The 17,828-nt window shown below is 48.1% G+C and overlaps 1 protein-coding gene across 1 annotated transcript; it reads left to right on the plus strand.

The window, feature by feature from the left end:
* Nucleotides 1–3,289: 3,289 nt before the first annotated feature.
* HSPB8 (heat shock protein family B (small) member 8) lies at nucleotides 3,290–16,955 on the plus strand. The gene is made up of 3 exons (XM_044448952.1): nucleotides 3,290–4,182; nucleotides 7,954–8,017; nucleotides 16,234–16,955. The coding sequence occupies exons 1-3, from the start codon at nucleotides 3,786–3,788 to the stop codon at nucleotides 16,391–16,393; spliced, it is 621 nt and encodes a 206-aa protein (XP_044304887.1). The 5' UTR covers nucleotides 3,290–3,785; the 3' UTR covers nucleotides 16,394–16,955.
* The last annotated feature ends 873 nt before the right edge of the window (nucleotides 16,956–17,828 follow it).

The following is a 17,828-nucleotide window of genomic DNA, read 5'->3' on the forward strand; positions in this document are numbered from 1 at the left end:
ATGTCTATTTTGTTGCTAGTCTATCCATATGTTGTTAGTTTTGGAGTGTGGCTGTTGGAGTTTGCATGATCTGTTTTTCCTGCTTTCATTTCCTTTGTTGATAAATCTTTTGGAGCTGGGCCATACCTCAGGAGAGCAGCAGGTGCTTTTCATGCAAAGAAGCCCCCAGACCCAGCGATACCTGACATCTCCAGAAGGCCCCAACTCTACTTTCAAAGACCTCCTGATTTTTCTAGGAATGTCTTTCCATTTCTTGTGTTTTTAATCCTTGGCAGTAATCTTTGCTTTGTTTCTAAGTTTTCCTTTGGCCTTTACATCTATTTTATATTGCTGTTTTAAACTTCTGAATAGGATAGGCCAGGATAGGAGAGACAATACTTCACAGGATGGACCAAAGGTCTGCTGCAGGCAGCTTCTGGCGGGTGGGGATTTGAACCGGGGTCTCTCACCTCAGTTACTTTAGCCACTAGACAACACTGCCCCTCAATAAATTATTCCATCATGGAAAAAAAACCATGATGCAACCACATCATTGTGCATCAGTTTTAATGCCTGTTGTCCCTGGGGGAGCTGCACCCAGGGCAAGCATCCCCAATGCCCCACCTAGTTTTGTGCTGCATTACAATCTGTAATTAACCTGTGAAACTCACTGCCACAAGATGAGGTGATGGCCAGCTGCTTGGATTATTTTTTTCTTAAGATCATAAAGGCTAGTTCTGTCCAAGGCTGTTACCTCTGAAACTGCCATGTTTCAGTGGCTGGGGGTGCAAATGGAGGGGAGAGTTCTTGCCTTCATGTTACCCTTGTGAGCTGTCCTCTGTTGGAAACAACAGCTTGGGTTAGATGGCCTTTTGGTCTCATTCAGTGAGGCCCTTCCTTAGGTTCTTATCAGCCAAGTTCGATGTGCCCTGGAAGGAACTTGAGCAACCAAATGACTCTGGCAAGGCAGGTCATGACACGGAAAGACTCTTTCGGCTTGGGTGGCCCAGATCGTGATGCTGAAAGCACCCCTCTTTTTAGGCCTGTGTGGCCCCCATTGGGATTTTTCTGTGGGTCAACAGCCCTTGGTAGAAAAACGGTCCTGTGGCCCTGGGGCAGACAATGCCGCGCTGAACTTAGGCAGCTGCGTATGTTCCTCCCGTTATGAAGCGTGTGTGTGTTCACATGCAAAAGATTCAGAGTTGAATCCCACCATCTCCAGGTAAATGACAGGGGATGATGGGGCCAGTGTTGTTGCTAGAGCTGAATCTGAGGGTCTCACAGGCCAGAGGCTCCCTAAACTGGTGCCGAAGGTCAGACTAGATGGCCCGGGAGGCCCCTTCTGACTCACTCTGTTTCTACGTTTCTATGTTTCTAAATGAGCATCCAGAGACCAGCAAGCTCTGATTATAAGGATTATGGTTCTTGTCACATGACATTTATATTCTGCCTTTTTTCCACTCGTTAGGAAGCCCAAGTCAGCTTGCACAGCTCCATTTTTATCCAAGCAACAACAACCCTGTGAGGTAGGTTGGGCTGAGAGTCTGACTGGCCCAAAGGCTGAGTGGGGACTAGAACCCCGATCTCCCAGATCCCCAGTTGAGCAATCTCACCACCAGAACGCCGATTCTTGAGGGCACACCTGGGAGATGGTGCAGTGGTTTAAGTGACTTTAAAATACGGAACTGCACAAGCTCAGGGTTCAAGAGTAATAATTTACCCTGCCTTTTTTCCTGCAAGGAACCCAAGGTGGCTTCCGTAATGCTCCTCCTCCTCATTATCATCACAGCAACCCTGCGAGGTAGGTTAGGCTGAGAGTCTGGGGCTGGCCCAAAGTCACTCCGTGAGCTTCATGGCTGAGCGGGGATTGGATCCCCCAAGCCCCAGTCTAGCACTTTCACCAATACACTGCACTAGCTTATGATTATATTAAAAATAACTAATTATATGATAATTTATATTTATTTGTTTACCACATTTCTGTGCTGCCCCATAGCAGAGACTCTTTGGGAGGCTCACAGCACACTCTGTACACACAATAAATAACAATAACACACAAGCCATAAAACATAGTAGAATTAAAATGCAAGGTAAACTTCAACAATAGGAACAGGATGAAAATAAATGCAATATAACCAATAACAACAACCAATAAAACAATGAACCAACAGCAAACTAATAATCCAATCTAAATCAGATACTACATAAAAAAGTTTTAACTTGCTGCTGAAATATATTTATATCGAAACCATATGATTATGATATGGTTGGCAAACAGTTGTGGCTGTTGCTTTAACATATCAAGGATGTAGCAGAAGTTATATGGTCTGGGAGGGTGATTTGGGCGGGGGGGGGGGGATGAGAAATGCTCCGTGTGCAGTTCAGGTGGAGCGATGCGCATGGCCATCCGAGGTGGGGGTGCTGCATTAGCACCAGGGCCTAAGACTGGTGGCCCCCAGATGTCTTGGACTCCCAGTCGGACCACGCCTGACCCCTCCAGCCTGCCAAAGCTCACGCATGCAGGGACTTGTCCAAAGCATCCAAAGGGCGCCAGGTCACAGGTGGCAGGTTTAACACTCGCTACCTGCCTTTCTGGGCGGCCGCAACCTTTCTCTACCTGGGCAGTGATGCCGCTGCTGACAATTCTGGGTGGCCCAATGCAGTCCTTCTTTTTGTGCGTAAGATGCCACATAATCGCAAGTGGACGGCTACTACAATTGTCATGAGCTTCCCCGAAAGGGTCGCCCAACACTTCCGTTGGGCCCTTTTCAGCACCTGGCAAAGGATGTTTTATTTTCCAAGGAATGAGTCTTTCAGGATTCTTTGTTTTCATTCCTTTCCTGTAAGCCTTTCCTTGCGGCAACGTTTCCCTTAGACTTTTCCTTCTGTTTTCTCCCACCGTTTTCAACAGTGGGATTTTTACTGTGTGTTTCACATCGCATTGTATGGCTTTGATTGCCGTGAAATCGATCAGCCAACCAATCAATTCATCAACCAACCAACCAATTATTCCGAGGCCTGCAGAAGGGAGAGAAACCAGGAATGGTCTAGCCGGCTGCCTGTAGAAAGGGAGGCAGGAGAGGGAGGGAGGCAGGAGAGGGAGGGAGGGGCAAATGAGTCAGGCTGCCAAACTTGGATCTCCATCTGGGAATGCCTGTCCCATCAGGGTGAGGTCAGCTGTTTCTGGCCAGATTCCCCAGGGGTGTTTCATCTTCTCCAAAAATACCACTCACAGGGCGGTGCGAACCGCAACCCACCACGGCTCTGCTCCGCCAGAGTGTATATAAATAGGGAGCCTGCAACCGCTGGGAACTTTGAAGAAGTTTCTCGACTCTCACGAGGAAGGCTTATTTAAGCTCTGGTTTAGGAACAGGAGGGGAGGTTTTCATCAGGAGAGCAACTCGAACAAGTGTATATTTATTCTTAATCCTTCGGCAGAGGAATTTCTCCCTCAAGCAAACCGGAGCCATCTGTTCGCTTGGGTTGATTTTTCAATTCTGTGTTGTTTTTGCCTTGTTTTGTTTCGCAGGGACTTTTTGCCTCCGTGTCTTTTTTGTTTCGTCTTGGAGGGGGAAAGGAGCTTTGGTTTGTTGGCGGGGGTTAAGCAGAGGAGCTGGTATCCGAGCAAAACCTTGAAGCTGAAATTTGAATCCTGCCATCGGTTTGCTGGTGGAGTGGACAAAACTCACCTTTGGACGTCCGTTAAGTGACATTTGGCGTGCAGAACAGACCTTAACCGAGCTTTCTCTTGGATTTTTCTTCTTTTCTTAGTGTTTTTGCTGTCAGTTCCAGCTACAAAGAAGATCATGGCTGACAGCCAGATACCTTTTTCGTCCCATTTTCCTGGCCGGCACCGAACCCTTCGAGACCCCTTCAGGGAATCCAGCTTGTCCTCCCGACTTTTGGACGATGACTTTGGGATGTCCCCCTTTCCCGGAGACCTGACTGCCGCCTGGCCGGATTGGGCCCGCTCACGGCTAAGCTCTGGATGGCCAGGCCCACTGCGGTCGGGGATTTCCCGAGCCGGCGGCCTTTCCCCCCCAGGTTACGGCACCAGATTCGGGGGGTACCCAGAAGAAGCAATGTATGGGGCCAGCCCTCCCGCCTTCACCGGGGAACCCTGGAAGGTATGCGTCAACGTACAGAACTTCAAACCCGAGGAACTGACAGTGAAAACCAAGGATGGTTACGTGGAAGTGTCAGGTGAGCGCTGCCACCGGAGCAATGGCATCTCAGATTTCAAGGCAGGGTGGACATGGCTCAGATTAGCAAATTTCTTGGGTGTGCTTAAAACCAAAGTGCAAAACAGCAGGGCTACAAACCTTGCTTGGTTTGATCAACAGATTAATCACCTAGAGCATCAGTGGATTAATTGTTGGGGGAAACATCAATTGGTGGGACTAAGTTACAGACTTAGTTCTGTTTCTTTGGGTGCTGCTGTGATAAGGAATGATATGGAAATGATTAAGCTTTCTTTCTAGAAATGGATCTTCATATGAAATTGTAAATGACCATGGCGCTCAGTCCTATGCATGATTACTTGGAAGTAAATCTCACAGGGATGAGTGGAATTTACTCCTATATAAGGATGTATGCAGTGGCAGCCTGAGACAGCATTTACCTTCTCTGTGAAGTACCTAACTTGATTTTTTTTTAATAATGCCTAAAATAATTTAAAGCAGGCCATTCAGATTATTTATTTAATTATTTTACTTTAAAAACTACCCTCTGGGTGGTTTGCAATACATTACAAACACAAAATAAAAACATTAAAAGGAAAGATAAAAAACAGCATGTAACAAAGCTAAGATAAAACCAGAAGCAAAGGAATAATGCATAGATTGATCAGGTGAGAGCCTCGGGGCTGATTGACTAAAAATTATTTAATTGACTGATAACCCAGCAAGGATGCAAAGCTGCGTTTTTAAGAGGGTTTTCTTTTGAAGCAAACATTTATGGGGCTTGTTTGTAGCCACCCTTTCTCTCAGTACTCCCACTCAGGCAGACTACAGCTTACAGAATCCCCTATCAGAGCTAGCTGGGGGAGTATGGGAACTGTAGTCCACCCCACACTGGCAGAGTAGGCTGAGTTGAAGGATTTCCTTTTTCTGTCTCAACAGGCATAGGAGTGTTCCCTTAAATGATTTCCATACTCACTTTTGGTTGAAAGGTACTCAAGGCAGCATAAGTGAAATCTTTACAGTATAGCTCTCTGTAAAACAAAACAAAAAAAAGATGAAACTAGAACTGGGCCACAGAATGGTGCATGGTCATCAGCCTTCCCCAACGTGGTGCACTCCAGGTGTACTGCAATCCATTGGTGAAGGTGAACACAGAAGCAGAATGAGTCAGAAGGGGTCTCCTGGGACATCTAGTCTGACCCCTGGCTCCAGCCGGCTCCACTCATGACATGCCCACCAACCTGAGCTTCCTGCAAACAGACAGGAAACAGTTTCCCTTGAAGAGCCTCTTGCATAGCATTTTGGCACCTGTGGCTGCCCATTCTCTCCATTATTTGTATTATTGTTTATTATTTATTACATTTGTATGCTGCCCCCGGGCAGCTCAGAGTGAAAACCATCAGCATAAATCAATAAAACCATAAAACAGAATAAAACTATCAAGTCAGTGTAAAAGCCAAATACTCTAAAAGACAAGACAGGAGAATATAATATGCAGGAAACATGCAGCACTAATAATGTAACAAACTCAAAACAACTACTAAAAAGACGTGTTAAATAAAAACCTCTTTAGCTGGCAGTGGAAGTTAAGTAACGAGGGTGCCAAGCACGCCACCCTGGGAAGGCTGTTCCTCAAGACCCTAAAGAGACCCGAAGCTCTTTGAGGTTACCTTTGTCAGCACACACACCTGGAATAGTCCTGAGAGCTGCCCATCCACCCAAGATAATGTCTGTAAACAGTCCAGAAGTTGTAGTATTTCCACACCTGGTGCCCTTTGGAGCTTTTGGATTTCAAGCCCCATCTGCCCCAGCTGGCACTGGGAAAGATCCAGAATACGGGATTTACTTACTTACTTATCTCCATGTCTATGCTGTCCCATAATGCCAAGGTTCTCTGGGCAACTTACAAATGCTAACACAGATAAAAACATACATACTGGAATTACAGTCCAGTCCCATCTGGAGTCAGTTCCACAGCCGTTTTTTCAGGATTTACGGAAACTTCTCTGGCTTGCTTGCAGTTGCTGCTGCTGCTGAGTGAGCTTTGGGCAGATGCTCGTCCACATGGTGGTGAGCTTTGGGGCTGCCATACTGCCTTAGGAAGGGGAAAAAAGCACATGCACAGTAAGACCTCCTTGCTCTTGCTTTGGAACCTCCTCGGAAGTTCTGCCTGCCTCATCTTGAGCTACACATCACTGCAGTTCTCCACCAGCTGCGAGCTGCCAAAGGAAAGCCAGTTTTGACAGGCTGTAGGGCTGCCTCAGACATTTACTCCTTAATAGGATCATTGCGTCTCCCTGAAAATATTCTGGTATCAAGGCCTGGGGCCCTCTCTGCCTAAGCCTGGTCCATCCCCTTTTCCTTAAAAAGAAGCTGTGAAAGAAGCTTTCCTTGAAAAGAAGTCAAAGAGCCTCTGAGCACATGCAGAGTACCTTTTGGTCTCCCTGCACTCTGCCCAGGGGTGCTGTGCAAAATGGAGAAGTAACCCTGGGCTGCAGAGACCGCTTGAGAGCCATGCAGTGCAGAAGGTGCCGGGTTTAATTTCTGGCTTTTCTGGGCTGGGCTTGAAAAGACTGCCTGGACAACTGGAAAACTCCAGGGGTGCGAACAAGTGCTGAGTTCTGCCTTGGCAGGCTCTGGGGCCGCATTCTAGGTGGGGACTGAAGATGCCTCCCCGGAGGAATCAGTGGAACGCAGTGCCTCAATTCCTCTGCCCACAAATAGAGTGGCTCATTCCAAGAGCTCAGGTTTCCTTTCTCTCAGCTGTTTCTCCAGAGCCACCCCTGTGGCATTGCCAGAGGGCCCCCCCCCCCATGGCATCGCAGCTCTTTATCAGGCTACAGACAGACTCTTCATAGCCGGCACACCCAGATGCCAGCGCGGTGCGAACCAGAGTCTGCCTGCCTACCCTGCAGGGAGATTGTGGGCCCGCTCTTGCCAGAGCAGGTCATCCTGTGCGGGTTTTCCGGGGGTTTCTTGAGCTGGATCAGGGAGCATCTGTTCCTAGGAACTCACTCTGCCGAGCGAGACCCTCCTGACCACAGAGGTACGATCTGACACGTGGTTTTGGCGAGAGTTGTGACATCACTGCAAATTGGCTCTGAACGAAGCACCAAATAATGAAAGCAAACCATCCAGATCAACAAACCGGTCAGACCGAAAATCACTGTAGGCAGCTGCATAAGCATAGCAGTAAAATCCACATTTACTAAGTTACAGCACGCAGTTATCTTGAATTCCTTCAGGGCAGAGGAGAGCAGGTTATATTCCACCTTATCTTTACAGCAATGCATGACCTATTTCTTCTAGAAGGCCAGTCACTGTCCTGGCTGTATCCTACAGCCAATGAATGTTAGAATATCCCCTTGTGATACAAAGATTCCCTGTCCGTAGAAAAGCAGCAGGTCAGGAAACAAGGTCCAACTTTGTCCCCCTGACAAGCCAGTTCCTTCCGTGCATATATTCTTTGTTGTCGTATTTGGTTGGAGAAGCATGCCCTCTTCTGAGCTCCATCTGCAATCTTAAGCAACTCACATGGCTCGAATGCCTCAGAGAACTAGATCAATGCCTCGCCTGAAAGCACCCAATGAACTTTATTCCCAAATAGTGTTGTAACCCAGGATTTAGACCTCTGCCCTCCAACAACGTTTGGGTATCAAGGAGAAAGGAAGGTGCTCTAATGATATAGGCTTTATGGCCTATAAACATATAAAATTCTTAATGCAGGTAGAATGGGAGGAAGGAGTGGTTGGAAACGTCTCTTACATTTGTCCCCCTTTCTTCTTCCTGGCAGGTAAACATGAAGAACAACAGGTCGAAGGAGGAATAGTTTCTAAGAACTTCACCAAGAAAATCCAGTAAGTATTATGAACCTTCAGAACATGGTTCTCAAGATCGTCTACAAGTGTTTTGGTCAGTCTAAAGGGTGGACTTTAGAAAAGAAGCCCAGGGTGTCCCTGTCAAGAGCACCCCTCCAACACAGACACACACACACACACACACACACACACACACACTGCAGTGGGGCTGGCCTAGCACGTTTTAAAGTAAGTGTGCCATAATAGTGACAGTTGTCTTGTTTATGGTCTTCCATTCAGAAGCCAACTGAATTAAAATATGCAACAATCAAATGTGCTCCGGAAAATATAGAATGTTTAAAAGCAGAATCATGAAACAACCCTAGAGGGTCTAATTTGGATGGCTGCATCAAACATTCAGCAATTTGCTCAGCAATTGAACTGTTAGAACCTTCAAGGAAAATAATTAGCAATGATTCTTAGGACCTGATTCACATGGAACAACAACCCAGAGTATGAGTTGGGTATATAGTGTTTTTTTAATTGTAGGTTGAATCATGGATTGTTATATGTGAATCCTCCACTATGGTTTAATCATGAATTGTTAATCACAAACAACCCAGAGTTCATAACACATGGGTCCTCTTCCTGGCTTCCTTGTGGTTAACAACCCATAGTTAAACAACAGTGCAAGCTTCATACGTAGCAACAGCCCATGATTCATCCCACATGACTCTGACTGGGTTCACACCACACAACAAACCATGGTGCTTTTTACCGTTGTTCATCTGCCATGTCCAATCCCTATTATGGTATTTTAACATGGTACATCTGGTCTTTGGAAACCACAAACAAACAACGGTCTCTTCTGTGGTTTCTCTGCACCACAATGGTTTGTTGCATCCTCCAAACCGGGAAACCACAACCCATTGTGGGGGAAAGGCCAATAGCAGAGAGCTGCTTGGCAAGAACAGCAGTTACCACCTGGCTGGAGGTGCTGTTTTTGGGCAAGAGCCAGTGACTCTCTGGGGGGTGGGGCTGAGCAAGTTTGCCCCCCTGGAGCAAGAGGCAAGTGTTCCTGAAATGCTCCCTCATCCATTCTGCTGCACTTCAGGGCATGAGCTTGACAGCTCAGGCTCACAACCACAACAGACCAAGGGAGACGTCTCACTTCTCCCCTGGTGTCTCCTGAGATACCTTCTAGAGGACCAGGAAGAAGCGTGGTGGCAGGAAGGAGGAGATGCGCCACCGTCAGCACAGTCCTCTGACTGGTCTCTTGAAGGAGAAATGCTCACACAGGGCTACTTCTTGGCAAGCACAAACGAGGCCCAGAGATCATGCAGGAAAAGGCTGTGTAATAGGATTGAGTCGGAGCTTCTCTGGCCCTTAGATAAAAGGCCACAAATGTAGGAGACACACGCAGCAGACCTTTCTTGCGGGAAGTGGAGCAAGGCACGGTCAAGCGGAGTAACAAACACTACCGCCGTGCAGAAAACCATATAATGCAGGGTATACCATTACCCAGCCACACCAGCACGGGGCTCTGAGATTAACCCCCAGACACATGCACCCATCTCCATAGAAAGAAGAACTGTGCATACAGAGGAAACATATGGACCTTGGCAAATAAAACCAGTGGGCATAATTGCCCTTGAGTCAGACATGCTTGGCCTGCAGCCAGACCGTGGAATGGGTTTTATTTACGGGCTGCTGGTTTCCCGGATAACAGAAGGATTCCAGTCCCCACCTCCCCCAAAGTCCCTGATAGCATCCAGGCGGGGGGGTGGGGGCGGTGAGAGGGGAGAGGCTTGGGACAGTTATGCTATCTAGCCCACTTCTTATAGTTTGGTAATCAAGATGTTGTGGGGCATTGTCAAGGCGTTGCTAAAGTCAAGATAGACTATATCTACAGCCTTTCCACAGCCCATTGGGGAGGTTACCCAGTCAAAAAACTGAAATTAGATTAGTCTGGCAGGATATAGGTTTCCAGGGAGTAAGTAATTAATGCAGTAATTACTGCATTATCTCCAAGGTGTTTGCAGACTGTTTGCTTGCTCTAGAGTTTCTCCAGGGATTGATGTCAGGCTGACTGGTCTTTACTTCCCGGGTTCATTTTTTCGCCTCTCTTGTAGTTGGGGGCAACATTAGCCCTTCTCCAGTCATCCAGCACTTCCCCGTCTTCCATGAATTCTTAAAGATGATAGAAAGTGGTTCTGGGAGTTCTTCCGCCAGCTCTTTCATAACTAGGAGAAGGGCCATACCTGTCCGCTTCACTCTCTCCGCCCCAGTACAGCTCTGTCTTGCTTCCATCATTACGCTAGACGGTGACCAAGCAGAGGAACAGATTCCTGGGGTACCCATAAAAGCCAGTGTTGTCTTGACCCTCTCGATCAGAATCCCCTTTAAGCAGGAGCTAGAAATGGGATCTCTCCTTATAGGCAGCATTCTGCTAGGCAGACACCACCTGCCAAGCATTCTTCTCCACCGGGATCCATTACAGAAACTGCCCTCTTGCTCACTCCCTCGCTTGCTTGCTCACTTGCTCATGGATCTCTTCCCATCTGGCTCCTGAGACTCTGGAGCTCATGGTGCCAGGAAGGAGCAAAATCAAGTCGCTGTGGTCACTGCAATCCGGCGACAGTGCTTTGGATCACACAGCCTTTGAAGCAGCCTGACGCAAGCTCAGAATGGAGGCACTTGTCACAGCTGGGGGACTCCCAGCCATTCCATCACAGGGCCTGGCACGATCTGGCCAGACCCTGCTGCTTCCTTAATGAATATCAGGCTTAATTTGGCCCTAAGCACCCAGCTAAGCACCCATGCCTGACTCATGCAGTCAGTGGCTAAGGCCAAATCCTGCCCTCTGGGGGTTCTTGTAAGGGCCGCACCCCTTCCCAGTGCCCAGCCGGTAATAGCGTCTTAACTTTCCGGCTTTTGCTTGTCTTCCCCCTGCTGCTCTAAAAGGTTGAAAAGCCTCCTAAAGTTTATTTATGGGTATGTAGGTAAGATGTTTGGGTTACAAAATGTTGAGATGATTGAGAGACAGACAGACAGACAGACAGACAGACAGACAGACGGATCCAGGAGCTCTGGGTTCTAGTCCCCACTGACTCAGGGAGCTCACCTGGTACCTTGGCCCCATAGCAGTCCCTCAGTTTAACCTACCTCACAGGGTTGCTGTGAGGATAAGGTTGAGAGGAGGAGGAGAATTGTTTTAAGCCAGCTTGAGTAACTTGAAATGAAAATAGTTGGAATATAAATATAACAGAGAGGCAAGCAGATCGATATGGAATCTGGCCTCACGCTCTTTGCATTGGACTCTCCCCACCACTGGAACCGGGCCCCCAGGAACTGCTCCAGCATGGAATGCAGCCCCCTTTCTTTTGCTGAAAAGGGCTCCCCATAGGCTTCCTCTGCTTTCCCCCAAGCAGCACGTGAAAACTGTTATCTCCCCATATAGTATTTCTCAGGCTTTGAGGAGGCAGAGCCTTCGACTGAATGGTTCATGCAGCAATGGAGGATCTGACTGGAGGGAGGGTAACAAGAGCTTCTGTCGTTCATGCTTTTCCTGTTGATTGCTCATTGTCTGTGCCTTCGCGTTTCTCCCCATCCTATCCTCAGTTCCAGTCCCCGAGTTGTGCAGAGGGTGACCTTGTGGGGTCAGTCACCCCTGAACCCCAACTCTTGCGCCACTTTCGGAATCTGGGCTAAAGCTTGTGCAAAAAAGTCCCCCTGTCTTCTGAGCCTTCCAGCCCCGGGATTAAAAAAGGAAGGGGACAGAGAAGCTCCGCTGTGTGGCTGTCACTGAATTGCAAACAGTGACCACTTGGGAGCTTCTCCGGCTCGGCTCGGCACGGCCCTGAGCCACAGGAGGGTCTCCACATGATGTGTGTGTTACGCTTTTCCCCAGGGGCTGTTGGGAACATGGTGTGTTGTGAAGATAAGCTAGAGGGGGGTCTGCTCTACTAATTTACACCACTATATTCCTTTAATGGCCATGGCTCCCCAGTGCCACCATCCCACCGTCCTGGGAATTCTTTTTGGTGCAGACACTAAGGCTTTCTTTTAAAGATCCCTCTGTACATATCCCACAAACAACATTCCCCAAGATTGTCTAGAGCAGCTTTCCCTGCCCTGAAGGAGCTTTGGACTTCCAGATCTCATCAGCTTTGGACTTCCAGCTAGCTAGCATAGCCAGTGATCTGGGAAAAATTGAGAATTGTAGTTGGTACTTCAGGTGATACTTCAATTGGTTCAGAATAGAGCTGCCAGGTTGTGAACTGGAACCAGCAGGTATGAACATATAATGCCGGTCCTTTACCACCTTCACTGGCTACCAGTTGAAGTCTGGGCCCAATTTAAGGTGCTGGTGATGACCTATAAAGCCCTAACCAGCTTAGGCCTGGTTACCTGAAGGAGCATCTCCTTCCCTATGTGCCTGCCTGCCCCTTAAGGACTGGGGCAAAGGCCCTTCTCCGGGAGCCCTCCTTGAAGGAGATTAGGAGGGTAACTAACCAGAGAAGGGCCTTCTCTGTGGTGGTGCCCCAGTTGTGGAATACGCTCCCCAGAAAGGTTTGTCTGGCGCTGTCACTTTATTTTTTTCAGCACCAGGCTAAAATCTTTTTATTTTCCCGATGTTTTAAGGTTTGACTGTTTAATATGGGATTTATAGTTGATTGGTTAAGACTTCGATTAGGATGCTGTGTTTTATTTTATTTTGTCTTATTCTTAAGCCGTCCCGAGACTACGGTAGGGGACAGTCTAAAAGAGTGTTAAATAAATAGTTCAAAACATCTGAAGGGGGCCAGACTGGGGAAGCCTGTAGACTTCAGAAGGAAGATTTTGGAAATTAGTAAGCCTGCAGGGGCAGATGTCTCCCATGAAAAACCAAGGCGGAGAGCAGCTCCTTGCCATAAGCACCTGCAGCTGCCACATAGGTCTTCCACGCTGGCTTTTCTCCACCTGTGCCTGGCTTGTTCGGGATTTGCCTGGGGGAGAAAGCAGGTGGGTGAGAGGGAAGGGCTTTGTGCTCAGCCCCAGAGTTACCCCTAGAGAAAGTGACTCATCTTCGTGCGTTTAAAATCTATTTCGGATTCCATGCTGTCATCCTGCTCCCAAGCCCTCATTGTTTACCTTCAAGTGACAGACTCATGCTCCAGAAATTTCTCTGCCCTCATCTTTTTTAATCCAGCGGGCTGCAGGGCTCGGAGACGTATTCTTTTCAGGGTGGGATTTGTTTGTGCAAAGGGGACCAAAGGTTGGCACAGGTTCCAAACAGTCACGGGCTGATGGGTTTTTTTCAGCTGTTGCAAGCAGGCTGGTGTGACTTGCATGGCACCGATCAGCCTTACCTCAGGTTCGGGGAAGCCAAAAGCACCAGCAGAGCCAGCCAGCAAAGGGAGTGGCCAAGGATGATAGGAGTTGCAGTCCAATACTGGGAGAGGCATTGGGTTTTTTATTTATTTATTTATTTATTAAAACGTTTCTATGCCGCCCCTTGCCGAAGCCTCGGGGCAGCTCACAACACAAAATAAAATACAGTAAAATACAAGAATAACAATATAAAATTAACAATAATAAATAACAATATAAAAGAAGTCGCCCTGGCCAGATAAATAAGCAGATATTGTTAACAATTAAAATGACGCTTAAATAAAAAGGTCTTGGCCTGGCGCTGAAAAACAAATAACGACAGCGCCAGGCGGACCTCTCTGGGGAGCGCGTTCCATAGATTGCCCATGGTTGCCCACTCCACCCCTACTTCTAGTCTGTCCTGGCCCCCTGAAGCTGCACTGTTACAAATGTCCCCCACTCTGTCGATTTTAAGTGCGATAATTTGATGCAAGAGGAAAGAGGGGCACCCCAAAATTAGGGAGTGGTTTCCACACGCTTGGGAAATTGTCTTGCTTTGCAAGCTCGATATGTTTATCAGTTACAAGTATTGTCTATTCCTGCAGCCAAGCACAGCTCAGAATTTCCCTCTGGGGAGGTGGAAGAGCCGTGCAAGCGTGGGAGCAATCCCAGTGGCAAGATGGGCGGGGGGCAGCCATGGGGTAGGGGTCTACATCCTCCAAGGATATGCATCCTCTCCGCATGAAGCAGGCAGCCTGCGAAGGAGGCCAGGCCGCTTCGGCGATCTCCTGCGTCTCCCAAAAATTCCTTATTTGGACTTGTACCTTTGCTGCAGCAATGCCAATATTTACTTGATGTACTGAGGATGAATTTAAGCTGGGTAACATCAGAAAGGCAGCCAGCCAAACCGGCTTGCTGGAAGAGTTGACACAGATTTAACGCAAGGCCTGCTTTACAAGACGAGGAGTCCCCGGGCTTTTCTTCAGAAAGGGAGAGAGTCCAGAACGCCCCTCCTTAGTTCAAATGCTTGATGCCAAAATAACCCAATCAGTTGTCAGGAATGCTTCCTTAATCATTAGACCAGAGTCAATGTGACGCCACATTGAGAGGGTCACATTCCACAGAGGGTGTCCCAAGAATTGTATTTCTTGCCCTTTAAAGACCAACAAATTGAGGCTGAAATTTTGCATGCAGAAGGGAAACTTGGATTAATGCCATTTTGCAGAATTGCTTGGGGGCCTGTTCCAGCAGAACCAGTGTCAATGGGGTGCAGCCGAAAAATACCAAAAAAAATGCTGAAATATTGGTGCTTAAAGCTCTTACTGCCAGTAGCTGAGCCTTAGGAAATAGACTTGCACCTCTTAGAGCAGGGAAAACCTGCAACCCAGCAGCAACTGCATATTTGGGAGAAAGGGGGCCAAAGGGAAGGTGCTCCACTCAACCATGGAGCCAACTGGATGACTTTGGGCCAGTCACAGCCTCTCAGCCCAACCTACCTCACAGGGTTGTTGTGGTGGGGATAAGAGATCAAACAGATATATATACTGCTTACTAGATATAAAAAGTATCTCTAAGCAGTTTACAGGGAGATTGAAACACACTGTAATATACATCAAAATACAATTAAAATACATCATTATTTTATATTACATTAAACATTATCCAATACAATAGCAATGATCATTAAGATTGAGAGGGGAAGGAGGAGAATTATGTTTCAAAGGAGAATGTGTGAGATATGATTATGAAAAATACATAAAAATAAAAAGGAGTTATGGCCTTCAGGGGTACTCTAGACTTTGCCCTGGGCTTGAGATTCCCCACTCTTTCTATACCTAGGAGTAAATCTCACTGAACACAAAGGGGAGCGCTTTTGAGTAGACATGTATAGAATCACACTGTCTGTCATTTGCCACAAGAGTCTTGCCTGGTTTTATAGTAAAGGGTGTCCACTTTGGAGGTGGATGATCCGAGTCCAAATCATTGCTTCATTATGAAACCTACTGAGTGGCTTTCAGTTTGTTGATGCTCGACAATCCAAATTCCCTCCTCACCGGGAGACAATGAGGGGTGGGGTGGTGGGGATCTGTTTCTTCCTCCCACATCACGCTGTATGAGATTTCATCCTATTCTCCACCAGGGATTGCTTGGCTTCTTGAGCTAGGAAATTCTTGTGCATTTGAGAGGGCACTGTAGCAAATCTCAGCTTCATGTCAGTCATTTCCTGCCTTCGCTGTTTTGATGTTTTAAAACATTCTGGAGGACACTCACGAAATCCTAGGCATATACACAAAGAAACCCAATGTCTGAAATGGTCTCGAGTGTCCGTTGTGACGTGATTTTATGCACTAGGCACACATGTGAAGACTCCCACCCCTCCACTTCCTTTGCTCTCAAAAGTGCTGCGGAGGCAAGAACGGCTTCAAGAAATGCTCCTAAAACTGGGGTTGGCTTGGGCCACTTTTATCTTGGATATATCCAGGAGTAGCCCTTTGAGCCATGCTGAGATTTTTCTCCACTGGCCCCGTGGAAAACTGAAAATGCCTGCGCAGGCAAAGATGAATCGTAGCCCATTCCCTGGGTTTCCTTCAAATGAAGTCATTTTAAACAAGTGTGTTTGCAACATAGACTTTTTTTTGGGTGTGGGGAGACTGTATATATATCCTGCACATATGCTTCCCAGGGGGTTTATGTAACACGCTACCAACTAAGAAAAGCCAACCGTTAAATATAGTTAAGAAGCAAACCGGTGTAGACGGGGGATCAAGAATGGGAGTAGGACAGACGGCCAACCTCTGGTCACAGGAGCAGATGCTGGAGAGGCAGCTATTTTGCTTTGCTCCACTGGGTGGGGAGGAAGGGGGATCATTGTGCCGGTCTCACAAAATGCCCCATTTTATCCCCTCCCGCTCCCCCTCCCCTAGGCTCCCCGGAGAGGTGGATCCCACCACGGTCTTCGCATCCTTGTCCCCAGAGGGGCTCCTGATCATTGAAGCACCACAGATTCCGCCTTACCACCAGTACGGAGAAATTAGCTATGGAAACGAGCTACCTTTGGACAGCCAAGAAGCCACCTGTGCCTGAAGCCAGCCTTCCTCGCCGGCTGCCCCCTGCCCTGCCCTGCCCTGCCTCCCTCCCTCCCCAACTTTCTCTCCACGTAGGATTGCATTTCTGGAAAGCCTATTCGATGTTGTACATTTCCTTCTAAAAGCTTGTCCTTGGTAGGTCCTGCTGCTCACCCACAGTGCTGATCAGATCGGGGAGAAAGGGGGGGGTCGAGGAGGTGTGGTCTTGGAGGCCTTTGTATCAGTGCCCCCTTTGTCTTTCTAATAACCTGTGATGTGTGCTCACCTGTTGTCCTGGCTTGGCTCCCAAGAGTGACCTTGGCGGAAGCATTAACTCTAGAAGCTCCAGGGCACGTCACCCGAGACGTGCCCTGAGGAGGAACCTCTGGAAGATGGAGGAACCGGAGGAGGAGAGGTGCCCAGCTTCTGAGCCCAGGACTGGTGGTTTGGGGGCTGGGGTGCACGGCCCGCTCTGCAGTTGAGGAGTGCCTGGGCAATATGCCCCCCTGATTGTGTCATGTTCCTGGGTCTGGTCATGTTTACCAGAGAGTGGAAAATAAAGAGGATGTCCATTTGCATAATATTTGCCTGTTCGTATGTATCGGTGCAAATTTAGAAAGGATTGTTTTAATTTAAAGAGAAATGCATCTCATGTTCAGGTTGTTCTCCAGGCATGAACTGTGAGTGGGGAAGAGTACCTTTGGTTCTTTACCTTCATGCACCTCTTGCACAGAATGGCCCTTCAAAGAGAAGAGTCCGCCCTGCAAAAGAGGACACAGGGCCAGCCCAGCAGGGCAGCTGGCAGCCGTGCTCTGATGAGCTGCTGATCCCGTTTCTCATAGTGACAATGTGTTAGGCCAATATGGAAAATTTAAATGGCAGCTCCTGGTTGACATTCAGGCTGGAGCATCAGTTAAAAGAGCCCACCAGAGCCTCAGCACCAATCATGGGTCCTGCTGGGACCCTGACAGCTGTCCAAAGATGCCATCGTGCTGATGGCGGCATTCCGGGTCAGCCCACCAATTCGCCAAGCCTCTCCAGGTGTTCCTGACATCTCCGGTTGAGGATTTAGAGCACTGCCCCTTTAAGCCCCTTGCTTCTTCAGCTCAGTGGGCAGGGCTTTGGCAGCCAGTGGTCCTGCCCCCAGTATATAAGGGCTCATTCGCCAACCAGCCTCGCCTGCAGCAACACGCTGGAGCAGCTCAAGGTCTGTAGCTTTTCCTTCTGCCCATAATCCAGGCTCCCTGTTACGGAAATGTCTTGTCACCTGATTGCTGCCGCTTACCTGATCCTTGACTGCCCTTTCTCCTATCTGTGCTGCCCACTGGCTGCTGTGCCCCCACCTGAAAGTCCTTCGCCCCGGCATACCTGAAGTTTCTCATATACAGGAACGGATATACACTGGCCTTTCCCAACCCAGCATTTGCCAAATGTGTTTGTACTACAGCTCCCAT

This window comes from Varanus komodoensis, unplaced genomic scaffold, assembly GCF_004798865.1.
Source record: "Varanus komodoensis strain SLA01 unplaced genomic scaffold, ASM479886v1 scaffold56, whole genome shotgun sequence".
In the NCBI taxonomy this organism is placed as follows: Eukaryota; Metazoa; Chordata; class Lepidosauria; order Squamata; family Varanidae; genus Varanus; species Varanus komodoensis.

Coding starts and splice junctions, on each gene's coding strand:
- HSPB8 (XM_044448952.1), top strand. CDS start 3,786: ATGGCTGACAGCCAGATACCTTTTTCGTCCCATTTTCCTGGCCGGCAC. Junction 4,183..7,953: donor TGGTTACGTGGAAGTGTCAG/GTGAGCGCTGCC, acceptor TCTTCCTGGCAG/GTAAACATGAAGAACAACAG. Junction 8,018..16,233: donor AACTTCACCAAGAAAATCCA/GTAAGTATTATG, acceptor CCCCTCCCCTAG/GCTCCCCGGAGAGGTGGATC.